Source organism: Mauremys mutica, chromosome 3 (genome assembly GCF_020497125.1).
Source record: "Mauremys mutica isolate MM-2020 ecotype Southern chromosome 3, ASM2049712v1, whole genome shotgun sequence".
Taxonomy (NCBI): domain Eukaryota; kingdom Metazoa; phylum Chordata; order Testudines; family Geoemydidae; genus Mauremys; species Mauremys mutica.
The window spans coordinates 118,240,498-118,264,177 of NC_059074.1; the positions used below are offsets into that span (position 1 = coordinate 118,240,498).

Consider the following 23,680-nt stretch of genomic DNA (forward strand, 5'->3'; position numbering starts at 1 on the left):
CTTGGGTTATTTTGTTGTAAAAAAACCCCCACTACAGTGGCAGTCCATGCCATGGTGGTATCATGGTGCAAGATTGTAGTGTTTCAGATCTGTATCTAAGTACTCTTATTTAAAAGGCTAAAGTCCTTCCACCTGCCCCCAGGACAGATTAGGGGGCAGCGTCAGTATTGGAAACATGTACCTGTTTCTCTTTTTATTATTGCTGATGTTGCGTGAAGGACAGGGGGTGTGTGTGTCCATGGTTGTTTTCAATTTTTTAAAGCAAATCAAAACATAAAATACCCCAAAGTGTTTGGACATATTATTGGGAACTGCACTTTAGCAGTAGGTTTTTTATTATCTTCCAGCATAACATTATGCCAGGCTGGTAGTGTTGATATAATCAAATTTCCTTATCCACTTGGTTCAGCCAAGCATTCTCTTTGCCTCAGAATTCCTTGCTGTGGGGTATTTTTAGTCTGTCGAAAAATATGTTTTTGATCTTGCTGTGATTTCAGAAGTGAGCAGAATTTGGACTCTAGAAATTACCAGATTTGTCATAGAGATTACTAAACATTGATATGGTACTCAAGAAAGTAATACAGTCGAACCCATTTATCTCGACCTCGGTTAACTTGCCAATCGTATTAAGTCGACGTTTTAGAAGTGGAACCGCCAAATTCTCTCTTTGTCTTAGCATTTTCTCATCGGTTATGTCGGTTCTTTTATGTCTCGAGCACAAAAGAGGGCCAAATTTGCCACTTAACGTCCGTTATCTTGATCCCCATGACCAATCGTGCGTCTTATATATTATTATATAAATAAAAATGACCGTACTTGGTTCACTGCGCATGTGCTGAGTTCACGTAGCACGTGATCATGGTCCGTATGGTCGTTCACTCCCATGCCAGTTCACTCACTCTTGTTGATCTTGTCTGAAGGATAACATGCTGTAGCTATTCTGTTTATTTTTTCCCTTCTAAAAATGTCTGGAGGTGTTAAGAGAAAACTGGACAATCAGTCAATAGAGAAAAAGTATGAAATCATACTGCAGCTAGAAAAAGGAACAAAACCGGCAGACCTTAGTCGTCAGCATGGCATTCCAGCAAACACCATTTCAGGATGGAAAAAGAAGGCCGACGTGATAAAGCAAATGTACGAGAAGTCTGTCTTTGATCCAGCAAGAAAAAAACTTAGAGTGGCTGAGCACAAAGATGTCGACGATGCACTGTTTCAATGGTTCACAAATACGTGAGCAACAAACCTTCCCGTCAATGGTCCCTTGCTGATGGAGAAGGCGGACATCCTTGCTGCAAAGCTAGGACACCCTGACTTTAAAGCAAGTCAGGGGTGGCTGGATCGTTTCAAAAAGAGGCACAACATTGTCTTCAAAGCAATTTGTGGAGAGAGCGCTGCGGTTCAACAGGAACAAGTGGATTCATGGCTGAAGACTCAAATGTGCAGAATTTTGGATACCTATGAGACTCGGAACATTTTTAATGCTGATGAAACTGGGGTGTTTTGGAAATGCCTTCCAGACAAGACTATGGCGTTTCGTGGGGAGGCTTGTCACGGTGGAAAAAAGTCGAAGGACCGACTTACAGTGCTAGTTGCTGCTAACATGGATGGAAGCCAAAAACTCCCGCTCTACGTTATAGGAAAGTCCAAGAATCCCAGATGCTTTAAGCAGACCAAAGTTCTCCAATGTGATTACGATGGCCAGCCAAGCGCCTGGATCACAGGAGATCTATTCAGTGCATGGGTGAAAAAGTGGGACAGGAAGTTCCAAGCAGAGAAAAGGAAGGTGGCACTGATCGTGGACAACTGTAGAGCTCATCCGGATGTTCCTGGTCTCAAGGCCATTAAGATCTTTTACCTCCCACCTAACACAACGAGTAAGCTCCAACCAATGGACCAGGGGATAATCCAAGTGCTTAAGGTGTACTACAGGAAAATGTTGATGCGCCAATACCTGCTCCATGATGAAAAGAAGGCACAGTACACCCCTTCCCTTCTAGATGCAATGAACTTCCTGAGATCAGCCTGGAATGACGTGAAGAAGGAAACAATCTCAAACTGCTGGATGCACTGCGTCATTCAGGATATTTCCGATGATGAGTTTCAGGCACAGTGCCGTGCAGCCGCAGAAGAACTCGCGGAAGTGGCGGGAAAATCAAGCCTTACAGATGCTATCTTGGAAGAGGAGGCACAGGAGTTAGCCATCACTGTCCAGGAATTCCGAGATTACATAGAAATCGACAAAGACGTCGTTACTGATGGCGTGATCACCGATGAAGACATTGTATCAAGTGTGCAGTCAGCACAGGCAAGCACATCTGCATGCGGCAATGACAAAGAAGATGAAGAAGATGCGGACGAAGATTTGGAACCAATTCCCTCAGCTGGTGAGGTGGTAGAAATGCTACAGAAAATTCGACGGTATGGTTCTTTTGTAGGAGATGAAACTGTTTTAGACAGCATAAATAATATTGAAGCATTTGTTTTCAAGCAGACTGTTAAAGGCAAAAAGCAACAAAGCATTTTAGACTTTGTAAAGAAACCATAGTAACCGCGTGTACGATACTTTTCAGAGCTGTGTCAGAGTGAAATGACTCGCAAATTTAATTTTGACACTGGTTAGCTTTTTGTAAAAACGAACTACACCCCGCACGTTTTTTGTGATTTTGTGATTTTGTGAGCGATCTTTGTGTTTGCAATGTTGGAGAATATAATAAAGGTTTGTATCGAGAATCGACGGTGGTTTGTATTGTATACTGGTAAATCTCTGCTGTTAGTTGGTGCACATATGCCTTTTGTTGTTAGCAAACATGTATGTACATTTTTATAGCATGCCGATCGCTTCATCTTATTTATTAACGCACATCATGTACATAAAGAAATTTCAAGCACATGTTAATATATTGCCGCCATATTGGTTTTCGTTTATCTCGATCATCGGTTATCTCGACGCTTTTTGGCAAACCCCTAGGCCGGCAACATAACCGGGTTCAACTGTACCTCTTTCTTTTGTGTACTGACCTCCTGTACTGTTGGCACTAGTTGGTGGTTGAAATCCATAATGAAAGCACAGTGATTTTATAGCTTTTTCTTTTGTTGGACATGTGGCAGGCTCTCGGTGATTAAGAGTGTGATATCTCTTAGAAAAGCGAGGACTAGAACCCGAGACGACCTACCTTGCTCTCAGCAAGTCTCATTGTGCTGACTCAGACTAAAGCACTGATGTCAGATTATGGGTGTTTGCTAGAATGTGTTACTATATTTGAGCTTGCTGGGGCAAAACCAATAGAATTGTTTGGTAAACACCAAACATCATTTGTTCCCTTTACTGTTAGCTGTGTACCTATATATTGAGCATGAGTTTGAATTGAGTGTTTGGACTGTGGGAATCCTACACTTCTTTCTCCTCTGTATTCACCATATTTCCCAGGGGAGTATGTGGCCTACAGGGGTGTGGAGGAGGTGAACCCACAGTCCTCATGCACCAGAGAACTTGAAGCCACCCACAGCATTGCAGAGCTGTTCTTTCAAGTGCACAATCAAGCACAGTCTTTCTTTCTCACTGTATGAAGAGGGAAAAAATAAGTTTTGCATTTAGATTTTTTATGGTAGTATTTTTATTTAAGCAATAATGATCAAGGTACAGCTCATTTCCTGGATATTAATGACCAGCTGGGAAGAGATGATGGCCAAAGGTTGTGCCTTCAGCCATTAATCACAGCCAGTGTATAATGCCTAGGAAATGCCCTGTGTTGAAGCCCTTACTGCTGTCACCAGATGAAAATAAAGATAAACATATACTTTTTATTTTTTTTAAATAATGGCTGATGAAATTTTACTGGATATGGACATAATGTTTCTAAAGAATAAATGCCCTGTACTTAAAAAAGGCAGTTTGCTTGACTTTCTTTCATCTTTCCATTCAGTTGTTAACAAAAATTGGAAAAAAAAAATCAAGACAGAAGTATGTAGGAGAACTGATATTTTAGTAGAGTCATCGTGTAAATCTGTTTTAATATACAAAAAAGTGGCTGACCATAGTAGCTCTTCTGAAGGTTTTATGTGGGTCTTTGACAATATTGCTTTACCGTGAGACATTGTATCAGTCAGATGGGTATGGGCATAAAAAAATTATGGAAATGCCCTGCTGTGTTTGATCTGATTTTCAGTAGTTGGTAACTTACAGAAAAGACCAAAATTTATTTCTTTGTAGTTTTAGTATGAACTGCAGTGAAATATACAAAGCAACTGTATTATGATCTTATGTGAAAAGGTTTTTCTCCTTGTTGTTTTTAGACTCATCTGTTTCTCCCTCCCTTTAAACAAATTTTATAAATATGCAGAGGTTTTTCCCTGTTTAAAAATAATAGTTCTTCTTCAAGTATATGTACCTGTGGGTGCTCCACCATAGGATGCATGCATGCCCATGTGCTCTTGACCGGAGAATGCAAAGCAGTGTCCCTAGGCCCACACCAGTGCAGAGCAGCACTTTATGCTTCCAAAAGAAGGCATTTAAGGAGGCGTGAACCCACTGCCACTGAGTTCCTTCTCAACTGCCTGCAGCTCAAGATGGAGCAATAGTGTGTCTGCTGTTCTCAGCTTCCCACCTTTTTTACACAGACATTTTATTCTGATTTTTTTCTTTAGTTTGTTTAGTTATTTTATTTCTCTTTTTCTTTTAGTTCCAGTATTGTTTGGAGGGGGGGCTATACCCCCCCTCCCCTTTTGATTTTAGGACCCAAGTTTTGGTCCTTTCGCATTCTGCCCTGCTAGGCCTTTCCCCTGGTGAAGGACATTCAAGCTGCCTTCGCTGCCTTGGAGACACCCACATCCTGTAAAAGTGTAAGGTCTGCATGGGGTTAAAAGCAGGACTAGAAAAGACAGAGAGGCTAGATAGAAGCTCCTTCTAATGGAATACTCACAAGCTGCAATGGGCTCCACTTTCCCCCCTCCCCCCGTACGTCGGCCTCAACATCCCAGGCCACTCCAGTGGCTGTTGGAGCTCCAGCAGCACCCCCAGAGGCGAAGACTTCAAAGTCCCACCCCAGTCAGCACAAAATGTTGCCTTTTCTCTCCAAGGAATATGGCTATAATTCATTGGGAGATGCCTTGATAACACCATGGCCCTGTACCGTGCTGTGTGCTTATCTACCTCCACCTCTTTTTCTCAAGACATCACTCAGACTGCAATAGGAAAGAGCTAAGGTTATTTTCATAGCCATCCTGGCTACGGTGCTCAAATCTCCTTCATCTCTCTGTGGCAATACTTCTCCGCCTTCCTCCCAGGAAGGATCTCCTGTCACAAACTCTGGGACTCTGATTCATCCCAACTACTCTTCCTTGAACCTGAGAGCATGGTTCCTAGATGGATCTCAAGCATGTAGCTAACCGGTTCAGATAAGGTCCAGTCAGTTCTCCTATCTAGCAGGAAACCTAATACTCATAAAACTTACCTTCCGCAGTGGAAATGCTTCCATTTCTGGTGTTCTCTTCACTCTTCTCAAGCATCAGAAGTTCCACTCTCCAAAATCTTAGATTGCCTCATTGACAGACCTTGAGTCTTTAAATGCATGAGTTCAGAGTACATTTGACAGCTGTCACAGCCTTCCACTGGGCCATCGAGGGCCTCTCAGTTTTTGCCCACCGTACTACCTCCATATTCTTTAAAGGCTTACCCAACTTGTTTAACCGTGTATGGAACCCAGCCCCCCACGCCTTCCCCCCCAGTGGGAACTTAATTTGGTTCTGAATGCCCTGAGGAAACCCCTCTTTTGAACCAGTAGTCACCCCTCCCTTCATTCATTATATCCATCACTTTGGCTAAATGAATGGGAGAGCTCTTTGCCCTCATGGCAGACCCACCGTTTACTACCTTGTATAAAGACACGGTTCCACTGTGCCCCCATCCCTACTTCCTCCCTAGGGTCTCTTCAGAATACCATATTAATCAAGAAATCCGTCTACTGGTGTTCTACCGAAAGTCTCACACCTCCAAAGAGGAAACCAGCCTGCATATGCTAGATGTCGGAAGGGATATTGCCTGCTACCTTGACAGGATTAAGACCGTCAGGGCCTCTCCTGGATTATTTGCATCATTTGCAGAAAGGATGAAGGGACAACCCTATTTCCACTCAAAGACTGTCAAAGTGGGTTTCAGGTTGCATTTTAACCTGTTTTGAATCTCTGGGATGCAGCCCCCTCACAGTGACAGCTCACTCCACATCTATAGCTCTACTGAAAGATGTTCCAGTAGCAGATATCTGTAGGACTGCAACTTGATATTCCATTCACACTTTGGCCCGCCATTATGCCGTCATGCCTGCTTCCAGTGGTGCAGTCCTCTAAACCATCTTAGACTTGCCTCAGCACTCACCTCCTTGTTGAGTTTACTGCTTGGGAATCTCCTTCAGTGGAGCACCCATAGGGACATATATTGGATGAAGAAGGAGAGGTTACTTACCTTACAGTAACTTGAGTTCTTCAAGATGTTTCATCCCTATGGGTGCTCCATCTCCTGCCCTCCTTCCCGTTGGCTGTGGATGCTCTGTTTTGCAGTTGAGAAGGAATTGAGTGGTGGTGGGTCCATGCATCCTGATATGATATTGTTTGGAAGCATTAGATGCTTCACTGCGCAGGTGCTGTCCTGCAGACACTGCTTTGCATTCCCCAGTTAAGACCCCACGGGCATGTGCACATCTTGTGTGGAGCAGCCATAAGGTCAAAATGTCTAGAAGAACTCAAGTTACTGTAAGGCAAGTAACCTCTTATTCTTATTAGTGACATAGATTTATTTAGCATCTATATCAGAGGTAGTTTTCATCAATTCATGACCATGGAATCAAAAGTGTTCTTTTTGGAAGGAGAGAGATTACCTTTCTGTAGACATGATTGAATATTTTGTGGTAATAGTCTTTATTTATTTGGCTCTCATCATGAAGAATAGCAAACATATTCAGAATTTCAGTAGATCAAAAATATGTCAATACATAAAACGTAAGTATTATTCCATAGTATAGGTTCATGCAAAAAACTATGTTAATGTGATATGAAGTTTGCACAACTAAGAAATCAGAAAACATAAATGCTATGGTTCCAGCACCCACATTAATTCAGTCAAATTTCACATCCTCTATATTTTGTGGAATACATTTTACAACATAAATCCAGAATTGAAGATACTACATATGTGCAACATGGCTCAGTTAATGTGGCAGTTTGAACCTTGATGTTTGTATTTCCTGACTGGGGATTTTTAAACTTCAACCTTAATGGGGTGTTTTGCATCTAATTTTTCTAGTTACTGCCTTTTAAAAGAGGAAAATTGTCTGTACTAAGAATGAGTTAGCTCAGGATGTTTTGATTTAGACAAGAGTAGGGGGCATTATATTATTCCAGGGAGGGAGTACTTTATGACATGTATACGTCTGGTGCAGCATACCTTCCTCTGACACGCCTTTTTTGGAGGCGTACTGTCAAGGCTCCATCCTTTCTCATCCACTTGTGTAAGTGGCTCAGCAGAGCCTACTGCCCTGCATACAATGGCACACCAGTATACATTATGGCATACCAGTGTAAGGGACTGTCTTACACATCCTTATTCCCTCGTGCTGGCCCACAGGATGGGCCATAATCTGGCCCAGTGTTAAAATTTAAATGGTCCTAATAAGACTTTGAAGTTCAGACCTCAGTGAGGTAAAGGAGTGTTAAATTCCCACATTTGGTGCTACTGTTTATCTGGAGACAAAATCATATTTGGCCGGGCTAGAAATACAGGAGCACATAGATTAATCTTATGACTAATGTATCTTTATAATTACAAAGGTAAAATTTGAAATGAAAGATTAGAACTTGCAGAATTTTTGCAGTGTACATAAAAAAATTGAAAGACACCTTATAATCATGGGGTCTGGGATTTGTTTCATATGCCATTGGTGTCAAGACAGAATTTTTATTTAGAATTATTTTTAGGATTTTAGTGTGTGCTCTTCAGTGGGAAGTATTTGCAGCCTTTATGAAGCCAGTACCTGTACCAGCAGGCATGAGTTGGATGCAGTGATGTCACAAATGAGGCTGAACTTCACTAAGCTGTGTTAGAATCTTAGTAGAATCCCACTGAGCATGTTCCTAAAAGTTTTTGTCTCCCAGTTGCTAATGATCTTTTAAATTGTTTTATTTATTTATAAACCAAGTGAAGGCACTAGTCCTTTCTGAAAAGACTGTGCCTATATTTAGTCTCAGTTTTCAAATATTATTTACTCATGCTGTAACTAGATAAAACCAACATCGTTAGAATTTTTTTTTTCATTTATTTATTTTTGCAACGGGCAAAGTATTTTTTATGCATACTCAGAAGTGGCAAGAGGGCTGTTGCTCAAACTTTAAGGGAAACATTTTCCTATTGGCAGACAACATTGGGAATTTCTGTGTGAAAGAATTAGTACTTCAGAAAGCTACCAGCATATGAAATCAGAAGTTTATAATGGAAACTATTTGAATTATAACTGTCACTATTAGTGATCACTGTAAAATAAAAATAATTAAAATTTGCTATACCATTTTGTTAACTGAGGAAATGCTCTTTCTTAGCTTGCAATGTGAAATACAATTGCACGTAAACACAATTTTTCTGGGAATCTCCTTCAGTATATTATGCTAAATGACATAAATGTATAATTCTGGCACCCTAGCACTTAGGAAAATAGAATATTTTTGGTGGGTTGCTTTCACTGTTCCAGTCAGCCACTCAGTCAGTCAGTGGCACCCCTTTCTTGCTGACTACAGCCCCTGTCTTCGGCATTCAAATTTTCTGTTGCTTCAGAGATATCTGATAGCAGCCAATACATTTATTAACCAAAAAGTCTTATCAGACAAGGCAGAAAATGTCCGAGTTGGGAAGTACCAAACCGTCCCACCATTTTGAAACCAATCAGTAAAGAACTGGACTCTTCTGGAGATAAGACTATCAATCAGTGAGATTCTCCTAGGCCTTCCTCTCCATAGGGCACCAAAATAGGGTCTCTGTGTAAGATCCAAGAGAAGAACAATGCGCAGTCTTACTAGGAAACTTCCCACACCCTCAGCATGGATACAGGTGTCTAGGCAGGATGAGATGTTCAGGTAGAACCTACAGTCTCTGTGCACAGGTCTTTTTGACGGGGCACTGACAAGACCCTTCTTTTACCCCAGAGAGGGGTGGCTTGAGAAATCCAATAACAGCTCTTGGCCAATATAATTAGAATAGAAATGATAATATGCTAATTCTGTTACATTGTATTTTATAAATAATGGCCATACAGCTGTCTAATGGCCCTTTACCTAATACTTTGATTTCAGCTATGGATTACGCATGCAAAAAATCACTTGAAACTTACTATCAAGGTATTGCCTGAACAAAGAATGTCTGTCACAAGCCCCCTTGTTCAAGCAAGGATGAAAGATTATGGCTGAGTTATTGGTTAAATTGGATTTTTCCCACCCCTTCATTCTAGCTGTCAATTTGGTTTCTCTTTTATTCTCATCCTTTCTTTCTTAGCAGCCAAAGCAGTTTAATCACTGATGGTCAATCACACTCCTCCAAAAAATAATGCTATTTGCACTGTGCAAGTCAGATAAAAGGGGTCATAGTATAATTATTACAATGTCTGTGCTCCCCTAGAAACAGATTAAAGCACTGATCTGTTCTCCCTGTACCTTTCCAAAAATTCATGTGCTAACCTAGGAGCAAAAAAGCATTCTGAATTTTGTTCTTCTGAGTTGTGAAGGCTACAAAGAATGTGGGTCTAAGAGTGAAAGGTGGGGGCTTCACTAGAAAGAAAGCTGATGTTCAGGTCATTCACTGCAAGCAAAGTAAGTAATTGGATTCATCTTAGTTTTGTTCTGGGGAGATTTTAATTAAGTTTTTTTAATATGCTGTTTAATAAGCATTTGTCCATGAGCAGTACCTTGTGATCCCCGTCTGTTAGACGGGGGGATTAATTTCCATGTTGTTGTTGTCATTTATTATTGATTTAAATAGCTACACGAAATTGTGGTAGGTGTTTTATAGAACAGAACTGATGGTGGTCCCTGATCCAAAGGTTGCGCAGTCTAAATGTGGACATAACATAATGTGCGAGAAGAGTGAGAAGTGAAGGATGAGTATGACATAAATAAGATCCTGGGGTTGCTTAGGTTTGTTGTGTGGATATGTCTACATAGCAATTAAAAACCCGTAGCTGGACCGTGCCAGCTGACTCGGGCTCAGGCTAAGGGGTGTTTAATTGTGGAGTAGACATTTGGTGTCAGGCTAGAGCCTGGGCTCTAGGACCCTGTGAGGTGGTTAGGATCCTACAGCTGGAGCCTGAATGTCTACACTGCAGTTAAATAGCCCCTTAGCCTGAGCGCCGGAAGCCCAAGTCAGCTGGGACAGGCCAACCGCTGGTGTTTAATTGCGGCGTAAACCTATCCCTTGATGGCTGTATTCTTGTTTTAATTGAGGTGATAAGTGTACATTCTGAGAAGGTGGGAAGGTATGTGAGAGTGTAGGTGGATTAAAAAAAGGGGCGATTATGGAGGGACGGTAAAGCAGAGTGGAGTGCAAACTAATGGAAGAGGCAAGGAACAGGAGCACAAGCACAAAAGGAATAGTTCCATGGATACAGTGCTGTGAGGTTAGCAAAACGTAATTGTGTGGCAGTATGGATAGAGCAACTTGTGGCAAAAGTTCTAGCTGTTTTCACTGCCTATCTAATATTGGTGCATGTGTGTAACAACTACCGATCCCGATGCAGAACAACTATGTACTAATATGCTCAGTAAGCAGATTCACCTATGCACCGGAGAAACAATGTACGGACAGTGGTGGGAGCTTGTTAAAACTCTATCTGTTCACTGCAAGTGTCACAGCCTCAGTGCTTGCAAGAATACTTACACTTCAGAGCCAACCGCCACAGGCCATAGTAGTGGTAGCACTAAGATGATACCTCAAGCACCAATACTTTGAGGAGGGTTAAGTGACTTGATTTAGTTTATAACATAAAGTCTGCATAGGTGTGATCTGTTATGTGCACTATTTTGTTTATTCTAGCACCTTTGACAAGTTGCTGGTGTATATTTATGTATTACATTGTTGCTTGAAGCTTTTGTCAAAAGATCTATCTTGGGAAGGGGAGGGAGAGAAAAAAACGGAGAGCATTTAAGCATGTCCTTTTAGAGAAGAAGCAAGCAATTAAAAAAAAAGGGGGCTGAATGTACCTGTTAAACACTGAAAGTTTTTGCAATTGCATCACAAACATTAGAACTTGTTACTTAATTTCATCGTACAAAATGGCATTCCTCTTGGGAAGCACACCTTAGAATTGGGGTTGGGTTTTTTTTCTTCATAATTCTACTTCTTGATCAGCTGATCAGAACAATTCCTGCAGTAGGTTAGCCTTGTGCCTATGGAAGAATAAATGTCTTCCATTAAAACTTTTGCTTTATTTATTTATTTATTTTGAAACTAGACATTACGGAATTGTGACCATCACTAGGATATACATTCATAAATTGCGGTATCTGATTTCCTTGGACATTCTTGTTGAGAATAAAGTTTCTTGGGTACTAAAAGTGATACTTTGCAAATAGATCTGAGCACTTCTATTAACTGCGTGGTAAAAAGATTGGTAATATTGAGCCAGGTTTGTGGGTGAGGACTCAACTTCTATTGAGGTTAGTGTGCGACTGTAACCTTGCTTGGTTTTGTATGATTCCACCTCCTGACTCATATATCTGCTTTGCTTGGCTCTTCTAACAGATGCCGCCTCAGTATGGTCAGCAAGGTGTAAGTGGCTACTGCCAACAGGGCCAACAGCCATATTACAACCAGCAACCACAACCTCAGCATCTGCCGCCCCAGGCACAGTATCTGTCGCAGGCCCAGCAGAGGTACCAGACACAGCAGGTAAGCATAGTCACCCGCTGCTCACAACTACAACATTGCAGTAATTTAAAAAAATGCAACATGTAGAAGATGAAATATTGTCCAAATGGGTACTATTCCAAAAGCAAAAAAAACCCCAAACCACCCCAAACCCCACTCTCCTATTTACTGTAAACTTAAAACAAGGCCGCAGTGCTCTTGGAAAGTGTTGGTATATACAGGTATATCTATTTCAAGCTTTGCTTGCTATCTGTGTGAATTTAGAATAAAGCTAGTCCTACATTCCTCTTCAACTATCCCCCCCTTTTTAAAAAGAGGTAACATACTTCCTTGATTTCATGTAAGTGTGGGTCATAGACTTCCACATGTCTTGTTTTAAAATTCTTTGCAAGGCATTCTGGTGGTGCCTCCCAGCTGATGTGATCACAGTTGGTTTTAAAAAAAGAATAGGTGGAGCTGCTTCTTCAGGGGAGCTGGTGGGGAAGAAAATACATTTAAAACAGCACTTCACTTTCCTCATTCCGCACATCCATTTAGCTGTGTTAAATAACCCGATTTCCATGCCAGTTACTGTTTTGTGTTTATACCCAGCCATGGCACCCGCATGAGACATTTATTTTCATTGAAGCTGCTACAAATACGGCAGCATTTATTGGCTCGATTTTTTTTTTAAAGACAGTCTTGTTTTAAAATATGATTGGGAGCAATAATGGCTGGCTTAATATGCTAGAACTTGAGGAATGCCTGTGTGAGGCATCCTGGAGTGAAGAGACCTTGGGTGCCCTTAGTTCCTGTAGCTGTACTTGTAGACTTAAGTTCCAAATATAGTCCCAGCAGTGTTAACCGCAGAGGGACTGCCTGCCTGGGAGAGGAAGGAAGACGAGAGGAAAATGAAACCAAAATATATCCAGTGTCCTCAGGGATCTAACTAAATTGAGCTGCTAAAGACTAGGTGTCTCTGGAAGAACTGTGCAGTATCATCACTCTCAGCAGTTCACTGGTGGACGATCCCTCAGGCACAGTTACTTAGCATACCAGGATAATACTGGGGCAGGGGAGAAATATTTGCTCATGATAAAAATACACTGTGAAACAAACTAACAAAAGAAGCCATATGTAGCTCGAGTGCTGTTGTCCTCCATACTCCGATTTTAAAGTAAGGCTAAAATATTTTTACTGCTTTATTAAAATTAGATAAACAGATTATTAAAACAAATGTCATTGGAAATAAATTCATTTTAATTAAAACTGCATCATTTATGAAATATAATTTTTAGGCATACCAGCCATGCAGTTGTAAGCAGCCCCACCCCTCCATCATTTCAGTGACTTTAAACATGTAACTGTGATTTCAAATATGAAATTGTAGTTCTGTCTATAAATTTAATTTTCCTCTTTTTCTCCATTTTCATGGACATTTAAACACATGATTTCTCAACCTTTGATGGGAAATTTTGATTCTATTGATGTAAAAACTTTAACTAAATCAGTTAGCAGGCAGAGACATAGTAATACAGCACGTGGTGATCTGTGGTTTGAAGTTAATAAGAGCACTGCCAATAAGGGCCCACAGCTCTTCATGTCCACATATCTCCAATCAGCCGCCTGACAAACGGAATCAGTTTGTGGCTGCCCAGACGCTTGATCATATGTTGAATTGTTGTCACTTGAGCATGTAACTTGAACATTTTAATCTGTTTAAAAATCATACACTTGTTGAACGTTACACAAAGTGTATGTATCTAATAACAAGTAATCTGGTTATCCCGATGGTGCATGGCCCATTGATGATCCCTGCCACTCTGCCCTGTGCAGTGAAATTTTGTGCAGTTGTTTTTGTATACCTCAAAAAAGTAAGGAGATTACACAGAAGAAGGTTAGGGGAAGGGGGTGAGTGGAGAGAGAGAAAAGGCACCCAAACTGGGATTGTGCCTCTGGCTGAATACTTGGTCACTACGGGGATTCAAACTCCTGTGTAACTCAACTGCTTGGGATGAGTTCTTCCAATAGGGTTTCTGTGTATCACACTTAAGTGTGTCATTTTTCCATGTGGTGTCTACTCCACACAGAGGTTAAGAACATATGTCTTGAACCACCTAAGGGGGTGAAGCCTTTAGATAAAGTGATTGAGGCCTGTGATTTTAGTACTGAAGTTCGAGGGTTCTGTCTCCACAGAAGATCTCTGGTGGGGTTATTACAGAGTGGTGGGTAACATTACATACGAAGATATTAGCAAAAGCTTGGAAGGTGTAGTTTAACTTTTCCTGATGAAACAGTTCAGTAAGTCCTAATTCTTTTGAAAGTGTGATTAAAAAAAAATGTATTTCTTCTTTTAGTGCTGGGCCCTACATGTATTCTACATGTGGGTATGCATGTGTACCATGCCCCTGAAATCAGAGAGTTCTAGCAAGTAGTGTCTGTTCGGCTGCACCTGCACAGTTGCTCTCCTCCTGCTCCAAACTGCCAGTATAAGAGGCTGTGCAGACTGATGCCTCTTCAGTTCCTTCTTACCACCTCATTGCCTGAGTTAGACTCCACTATGTCTGAAGCTACATCCATCTTTATTCTTCAAAACCTATTGTAAACATATATTGTAAATAGTTTCTTTTAGTATACTTTGTAGTGTTAGGGTTAATGTTTTAGTCTAGTTACTGTAGTTTGGTTCTCTCCACCTTGGGGAGTCTTTCCCTGCAGACAAAGACTATGCCTACAGTTCCAGCATTTAAGAACTGCATCTCCTGCTCCCCGGCCCCCGCTCCTTCTTTGTGAGTGATGACTACCAACATTGCCTTTACTGCTTTGGAGAGGCTCACCTCTCCGCTAAGTGCAGCATTTGTCGTGCCTTCCCTCTCTGAACATGTGAGAGATGAGAGCTCTCACTAAAGAAGCATCTCATGGAGAAGGCCATGAGATCTCAGTCAGCACTGAGCCAGGGAGACACCCCTTCCCCCCCATACAGTGGCCTGAGTCCATGGGCAGTGTCCCTCCAAGCAGGAGTTCTGGATCTGAGGCCAGAGATGCTAAGGCCAAAGAATTGTTACCAAGGACTTCTTATGAGAGTAAAGGACACTCTCAGAAACACAAGGATAAATCTGCTCCTAAATGAAAAGATCCTTCCCCAATTTCATCCAAGTTGAGTGAGTCCTCATCACAGGTCCTGAGGCTTTAGGTCCGTTCAAATCTGCTGGATGTGAGAGTATGGCATGAAGGAGTAAGGACCCATCAGTACTGACTTTGTTTCAACATAGGAGGACTGGACTAGATGACCTCTCGAGGTCCCCTCCCATCCTATGATTCCATAAGCTCAAGGATAGCCTCCCAGCATCACAGTCCAAGAGTGCCAAGCTAGACTATGTTCTGGCACTGGCCTGCTCTCATAAGGAACCAGCATCCACCATAACTAGGGATGTGCCAGATCTGGTGGTCCTGACCATCGGAACATGCTGCATTCCGGGATACCCCACAACCTACACCTCCCCAGAGGATATCTTTACCCTACCTTATTTGCAATTTCCTCACTTTTTGTCTACAACCCTAATCAGAGACATCTGAGGAAGAAACCACCTTGAGGAGACCGGAGTACTCCTCTATTCCACCCAGCTGGAGCATTCGTCCACCATTACCAGTGGCTTTGCTGGTTGAACTGGAACCCCTCTTCTTGTCTGCCGTGTCGGAGGTTCCAGATGGAACATCACCTTCACATAGGGAGGCTAGCCTGGACAGAGGCTCCTGAAGGTCTAGGATCATTCCTCCTCTCAGATGTGACTAACCAATGGGAACGATGGTACCCAATGCCATGGGGTCCCCCTCTAGTGATTAACCCTTCATACTGGCATTGTTGGGATTCATGGATCCCCATGCTAGACACCCAGGATCTGTGCATGAATCCCACCTACCCTTGCCTAACTCCCTCTGTTGAACTATAAGGGAGAAGAAATTGAGCTGGATCCACTAGGACAAACAGTTGCAACAGATCTGTCCTCCTTCTTGCCAGATGAGGCAGTTGCCCCCATCTTTGCCATCCTTGCCTGATGACTACAGACAATATCAAGAGCTCCTGCAGAAGGGGGCAACAGACCTCCAGATCCAACTCAAGGAGGTACAGGATATTCAGCATAGGCTCCTGGACATTCTCCAGCCTTTTGCTCCTAGCCAGCTGGCCCTTCCGGTGACAAGGCCATTATGGAATCAGCAAGGGAAGCTTGGCATATTCCTGTTTGCTGCATTCCCACCCCAAAAAAGGCTGACAGCCATTATCTTGTACCAGCCAGGGAGCAGAGTTCCTGTTTACACGCCCAGCACCCAACTTTTTGGTGATGCAAGCTGCCATTTAGAGATAGAAGTTGAAGCATCCCAAGGCAATACCCACTGGTAAGGGTGCTAAACACCTTGATCTCCTAGGGAGGAAAGTATTTTCTTTCATCAGCCTTTAGTTTCGAATTGCTAACTACCAGGCCCTGTTAGCAAAGTATGATTTCACCAACTACTCCAAATCCTTGGACTATAAAGACAAGTTTTGTCAGAGGACAGAGCCCAATTCCAAGCCCTCAGTGATCAGGGCAGACTGGTAGCTAAAACAACTCTTCAGGCTGCAGTGGCTGACATTGGTTTGAGAGGGATAGCTTCAGCAGTTGTCATGAGGCATGAGTCTTGGCTCTACTTCTTGTGGTTCCTCTGGGAGGTACAAAATACCACGGAGGATCTACCCTTTGATGAGGCTAACTTATTCAGTGAAAAAAATGGAGGAGTCCTTTCACTCGCTCCAAGACTCCATAATAATTTTCCATTCCCTTGGCGTTTATACCTTATCTGCAAAGAGGAAACACCATAAACAAGTGTACAGGCCAAGACCGCCCCCATAACCATTCTATGAGCAGCGCCTTTACGAACTATCGTGCAAATGCCAGAGTATACAGAGACTCTGGTACACAGCTTCCTCCACATCTAGTGCCACTGATCAACCCCGCCCATTATCTAGGGGACATTTGAGAACCATGTTCTGCTGCTGATTCCATCCTACCCTGCCCCCAAACTTTGGTGACTGCCTTGCCCTCTTCACTCATAATTGGAGGGCAATAACAATGGACAGGTGGATGTTAGAGATCATTCAGTTTGGCTACTTGATCGAGTTTGTATCACCTCTCCATCACAAACTCCCTACCTGGCGTGTGTTCAGGGACCACTGTCACAAGGAGGTCCCTCCATTAGGAGGTAGATTCTCTTCTTTAGCCCAGATCTATAGAGCATGTGCCACCTTAACATCAAGGAAAAGGATACTAGTTGCCATATTTTTTAGATCCTAGGAAAAGCGGAGGATGGAGACCAGTTCTCAGTCTACTCCAACAGAAAGTCTATTTTTGAAAATTAAAATTCTGCATGGTCTCATTGGCATCAATAATCTCCTCTCTGGAGGGGAGGGCTCCTGGTTTGAGGCTCTTGGCACAAAAAATGCTTACTTTCATGTGGCTATTCGCCCATCCCACAGAAGGTTCCTCAGATTCCTGGTCGGACAAGTACAATACCAGTACAGAGTGCTTCTGTTCAGACTTGCTACAGCACCCAAGGTCTTCTCAGTGATGGCAGCCCAGATGAGATGAAACAGCTATATCATCTTTCCATATCTGGATAGCTGACTCCTGTTGGGCAGATCCAGCAAAGAGGTTCAGTTGGCACCTCTGTTCCTACTCTGTCTGCTGTCTTCCTTGGGAAACTATGTCATCAAATAAAAGTCCACGTTGACTCCCACAAAGACCATAGACTTTATAGGAGCAATCCTAGACTCAATGGCAGGAGGGGCTTACCTCCCTATCGAAAGATTCCAAGCCATAAACAACTTGGTAAGACAAGTCATCCTTTAGACCTTGGACCACAGTCAAGGTGTGTCTTTCCCTATGAGGCCATATGATTTCATATACTTATATAACATCATAGACCAGTGTTTCCCAAACTTGGGAAGCCGCTTGTTTAGGGAAAGCCCCTGGCGGGCTGGGCCAGTTTGTTTACCTGCTGTGTCCGCAGGTTCGGCCGATCGCAGCTCCCACTGGCTGCGGTTCGCTGCTCCAGGCCAATGGGCGCTGCTGGAAGCGGCAGCCAGTACGTGCTTCCAGCAGCCCCCATTGGCCTGGAGCAGCGAACCACGTCCAGTGGGAGCCGCGATCGGCTGAACCTGCGGACGTGGCAGGTAAACAAACCGGCCCGTCAGGGGCTTTCCCTAAACAAGCGGCTTCCCAAGTTTGGGAAACACTGCCATGGACAATCGCACCATACAGGGCATTTGGACCTCTAGAGGCCAGGATGCATATCAGCCTACTAGAACTGATAGCTGTCTGTCTAACCTTCTATACATTCCTTCCACTCATTTGGTCTGGCCGTACCCAGATAATGTCAGACAACATGATGACTATTTTCTACATGAACAGGGTGGAGCAAAATTCTTTCCTTTTTGTGTAAAAGTGGTTCTCAGCAACTTACCTATTGAGTGTGCAGACTCTGTTGGACAATCTCAGCAGGCACTTCTGCACAGACCACAAATGGGAGATGCACAATTCCATCCTGAATGAGATCTTCACCCAGGGCAGGATGCTTTCCTGAGACCTGTTCCCCACCCAGACAAACAAGATATTGTCCCTGTACTGCTCCTGTGCAGCTGTGGGTCAGCAATGCCCTTCTCCTATTTTGGACAGACCATATCAGGTTTGCCTCTTCTTCCATCCACCTGATACTACAAGTTCTATGAAAGATTTGCTACAGCAAAGATCAGGTCTTTATCATCATATCCAGCTGGCCTAGACCATTTTGGTTTTCAGACCTTCTGCATTTGTCAACCCAGCTTCCCATCAGCCTTTGACCCTTTCCACCTCTGTTCACTCAAGAGAATGGCAAGACCAGACGTCTCAACCCAGGCCCCCGTCATTTCATGGCCTGGTATTTGGATGGGTGTCAGACCAAAACCATTCATGTTCAGAAGCTGTTCTGTCTCCATGAGAAAATGCAGGTCCACTTTGCAACAATCAGCACCTTCCATCCTCTAGTTGAAGCCTATGCTCTTTTTACGTGTCCAGCAACAATCAGATTCCTGAAGGGCTTCATCAGAACTTTCCCACTGGTGGCAAAACGAACACTGCAATGGGATCTTAATCTTGCTCTTTCAGTGCTTACCAGCCCTCCCTTTGAACCACCTGCTCCCTGTCCTACCTCTCCATGAGGGTCGCCTTTCTAGTAGCCATTACATCAGCTAGAACGGTGAGTGAACTGGGAGCACTTATAGCAGATCCACCATATACCAAATTTCATAAGGAGAATGTTTCCCTTCACCTCCACCTGAAATGTATCCTTAAGGTAATTTCTGAGTTTCACATGAATTAACCTATTCACTTCCTGGTATTCTTTCCAAAACCTTATGCTTCCGACAAGGAGAGAAGACTTCACTCTCAATGTCTGTCAGGCTTTGACTTTCTATCTGTAGAGAATGAAATCAGTTAGAAAGATGTGTCAGTTTTAGATGGTCCATAGACTGCTTTGAGAGACTCAGAGTACATCCTTGTGTTGTTTGTATCTGCATAATGCTGGACTTCTGCAGCTTTCCTCTCCAGTCACTCATCCTGCATTCTCCTAGTTCAGACGGGGCCTTGCTCTGTAGATACTTAAACCTGTCTTTCTTTGAGATGGAAGTGAGTTCATTCTGCCATTCAACAAATGCTTTCTGCTTGTCACTTAGGAGTCTGGAGATGTCCTCGCTGTTCTCATCAAACCAATCCTGGTGTACTCTTTTCTTTGGCCTCAGCACTGATTTAGCTGTGTCACTAATCACATGTTTAAACTGGTTCAATTTTTCTGATGGGGTGCCAGTGATTGGCAGACATGAAAAAAGCTTGTAATCTGAAACTGCTGAAACTACACCTGATAGTTGGCATGCTTGAGCTGCATCGGTAACCACATTATGGGGATGGAAGGCAGATGTGACACTATTGAGGATACTTAAGACAGTACTTGGGCCTTGCTACGCACATTTTCTAAACGCTGCAGGATACCTGCCCAGAAAAATGAGCTAGTGTTTGGAAGGAGCATTTAGCAGGCTATAATTAGATGCTGTTATCTTCCCCCTAGTTGTCTAAAATGGCATAGGAAATCAAAGAGAGAATGGGTCTTCAAGATCTTCTGTATCACAGGACTCTTTGTCGCTTTTTACAGATCCAGACTAACACTGGATACTTGTGCCAGTCAAGACTCCCTTCCAGTGTAAAGTTCCAAGTTTATATTGAAGTCACCAAATTTATAAGGTTGCAATTAAATAATGGTGAATGTAACTTTTACTGCTTTGGGAGCCAACAAGTTCCTTAAATGCAAAGATATGTCATAAAGAAACACTTTTACTGTCTCCAACTATTGGCAGGGAGGAGCTATATCAAAGAATCTAAGAAGGTTACAAAGAAAGATGAGTAGGAAAATCTCATTGTTTTTATCTATACCTAAAACTTTTATCAGTCAAGGAATTGGTTGTTTGCAAATCTCAGAAAGACATGAAGTGTGTTACAATACACCTAAATGTAAGTAAGGCCTTGCCAGAATATGTCCTGATCAATTGCATGAGATGCTGTGACTTGGACAGAGAATGGTGGAGCTTTAGTGGATGATGTCCTGTCACTCTTTGGTCTCACACTAGAAACTGCATCTGTTTGAACAGTGAAGTATTTATTAGATGTGGATAGAAGCATGTTTTGCAGTTGCGTTAAGGGTAAATAAAACTATGTTGATAGTTGCAGCATTTGCAAATGTGTTTGTGATGTAAATGTGTAGGATGGGGAAGAAGAGAGACTTAAGACAAGGGGAAAAATAGTTGCTGATAATTTGGTTTGTTATAGTCTTATTTTCCCTGTTCTTCTTCTCTCTCTTCCTCCCCTTTTCAGTTATGGAAATGTATTTGTTTTGGAGAGTCTCAAACTGAAAAAGGTGGGAGAAGCTAGTGTTTATTCTGACTAGATTATGGGCAGTTTTTTCCTCCTGCTTCTTCTAGGTGGAATCTTACAATACGATGTAATAGTATTTTATTGCAGGAAGGGGAAGAGATGAAAACTAATATGAAATTACTGATAAATGTTTTATTTTTGCTCTTCTAGTCAGAATACAACTGAGCCAGGTTTAACACTTAATATTGTGCTTTGGAATTGGTTCTCTTCTTCACTTCTCACGTATTGTTGAGGTGTGAAGCTGTTGCTTCTTTGCTAAGGCGTCGATTCACTCATATGCAACATACAACATCATCAATAAAAGTAAATGGGCAAAGTAATTGGTGACTTTGCACTCTTCCTCTCTGTATGAGGAAGGCGGTAGGGAATTTGCTTAACAGTGGTTAAATCTTTGGTAAGCTGATTATTTTTTTTTGATTTTTTTTTTGGTAGTATGGGAAGTGGTTTGATAGTAATATCAGCATGTTTTGCTGTATGGCGATAATGTAAGACAGCATCCATCATTACCTGTTAATTTCAGATTCCTACTGTGTAAAAACCGTGAAAGGAAGTGTTTTGTTTTAACCAAGTTTATTATAGCTAGCAGATTCATTTACATTTACATTCATTGCCATTTGGCACATGGGAGCTCTGTTTTTACCTTTAGTGTGTAAAAAAAAAAAAGGGGGGGGGAAGGGGGAGAAAGGGCGGGGAGCAGAATACACTACACCAATACAACTGTTGCTCTTGGTAATGTTTTTGTCTTGAAATGGCATATAAGTGAATAAGTGCTGCAGCTGTTTTTGCGACATTAAATCATTTGCAATGAGTAAAAGTGATATTTTGCTAACGAATGTCATATAAATGATAGTTTAAACTCTAGTAATTAAACAATATTTTGTTAAGGTAGAGAGATGTATAGTTCAGATTATTATGGTTTACTAACTTTTAAAAGTATCAGAGGGGTAGCCGTGTTAGTCTGGATCTGTAAAAGCAGCAAAGAGTCTTGTGGCACCTTATAGACTAACAGACGTTTTGGAGCATGAGCTTTCGTGGGTGAATACCCACTTTGTCAGATGCATGAATCCGACGAAGTGGGTATTCACCCACAAAAGCTCATGCTCCAAAACGTCTGTTAGTCTATAAGGTGCCACAAGACTCTTTGTTGCTTTAACTTTTAAAACAGACATATATATTCTTGTTTATGTAGCATGTGTCTGTGGAAAAGATGATGTCTTTTTTGAGGTTTAGAGCAATATTCTTATGAATTGGTGGAAAATGTAATTTGTTTGACAGAGTGAAATGAAGCCATGAATCAGTGATAGACTCACCCTTATTTCAATTAAAACAACAGTTTTATTGTACACTTGTTGGCATATATGATGCCATTTTTATTTTAAATATTTTGAGGATTTTGTGTGTGTGTGAATTTCTAAATAGAGCAGTAGTAAACCAATCCCTTTTCTCACACTGCAGTCTTAATATTGAAAAGAAAAAAGTGGCAGGTGTTTGAGGTGTGGCATTTGTGTACACTGTTCTTGCGAGGCACTCTAGACAACATAAGTTATAAAGTGGAATGTGTATCTTGTGTTTTGCGCTTGTGTCTACTGTGATTCAAAATCCTTAAAGTGACTATCAGGCTCAACATTAGGCTGTGTTTATTTTAAAAAAGGAAGAAATTATAACATCTAATGATAGAACTTTTTTCACACAAATTTTTAAATCTAAACAACATTCTGTTTTTCTCCACACATTTTAAATACTCTTTTATGATGATTTTCAACCCCAAATTATCAATATTGTATTCATGCATGAGAATCAAAGGGTCAAATTTTCAGGTTTATACAAATATATTGTAAAAGGGCATTTGTTTCTCCAGTTTATTGCAGATTTGAGATGTGCATGTACACATGCATATGTAGGCACCTATATGCTGTGTGGAATCAGTGCAAGTGGGGCACAGAAAAGATTGCCCACTTTAGAACATATTTTTGAAAATTTGGCCCAGAATGTGATATTAAGTATTCTGTTCTAATGCCCAAGTTGTGTGATTATAATAAAACATCAACATAAATCACTGAAAATTGTATTAATAATGTAAAGTGTTTTTGGTACTATGGGTTAAGAAAATTTGTTTTTAATTACGATTTTTATTTAGACATTTGTCCTTTTAATTGTATGGTGTTGGCATATTTAACTCTATTAACATAATCAAGCTGTTTGTGCCAGTGTGTAGATACATATGTATGTATACACATTCATAACATATGATGGTGTGGTAGAAAGGTTTTGTTGCCATGAGTTGCATTACTCACAAGTGTCAAAGCCACGACTGAGTTATGCAGATCATCCCAAATAAGTCCAGATAAAACCTTTATATCTCACCATCATGTTTTGTTTTTTTTAAAATAAAATCCTCAATTATTTACCAGAAGTTAGCACAGAAGTTTCCAGTGTTTTGCACTGGAGTTGTGCAGAATTTTGGTTGAGTTTGTTTCAAAGTATTGGGAGCTTTTAATATGGTTTGAAATCATAATAAAAACACTTTTACCTATTGCCCTTTTCACTCTGCGTATGTGCGTGTAAAATCATCAACTACAGTTGTGTTTGATATTTGGTGTGGTGTTAACCACAAAACCTTCATGGCTTTGCTTACATGTTAAGTGCACGTATTTAGAATAACCACAATGCCTAAAGTGTATTACTGCTGTCGTGAAATGTTGAGGTTATACTTAAATAGATTGTGTAAAAAAAAAAACCCTCTCTGTGTTATTTATTTATTTGTTTATTTAATTTCAATGTAAGGATGTACAAAGTAAGACAATTCCTTTAAGATATT

General features: G+C 41.5%; 1 protein-coding gene across 10 annotated transcripts in view; it reads left to right on the forward strand.

Annotated features, from left to right (window-relative positions):
* Positions 1-23,680, forward strand: part of ARID1B (AT-rich interaction domain 1B) — a 413,974-nt gene that overhangs the window by 83,626 nt on the left and 306,668 nt on the right. For all 10 annotated transcript variants that reach the window (XM_045009633.1, XM_045009635.1, XM_045009634.1 and 7 more), the window contains one exon: positions 11,771-11,917. In XM_045009633.1, coding sequence (XP_044865568.1) covers positions 11,771-11,917 — 147 coding nt within the window. The remainder of the gene's footprint in view (positions 1-11,770; positions 11,918-23,680) is intronic.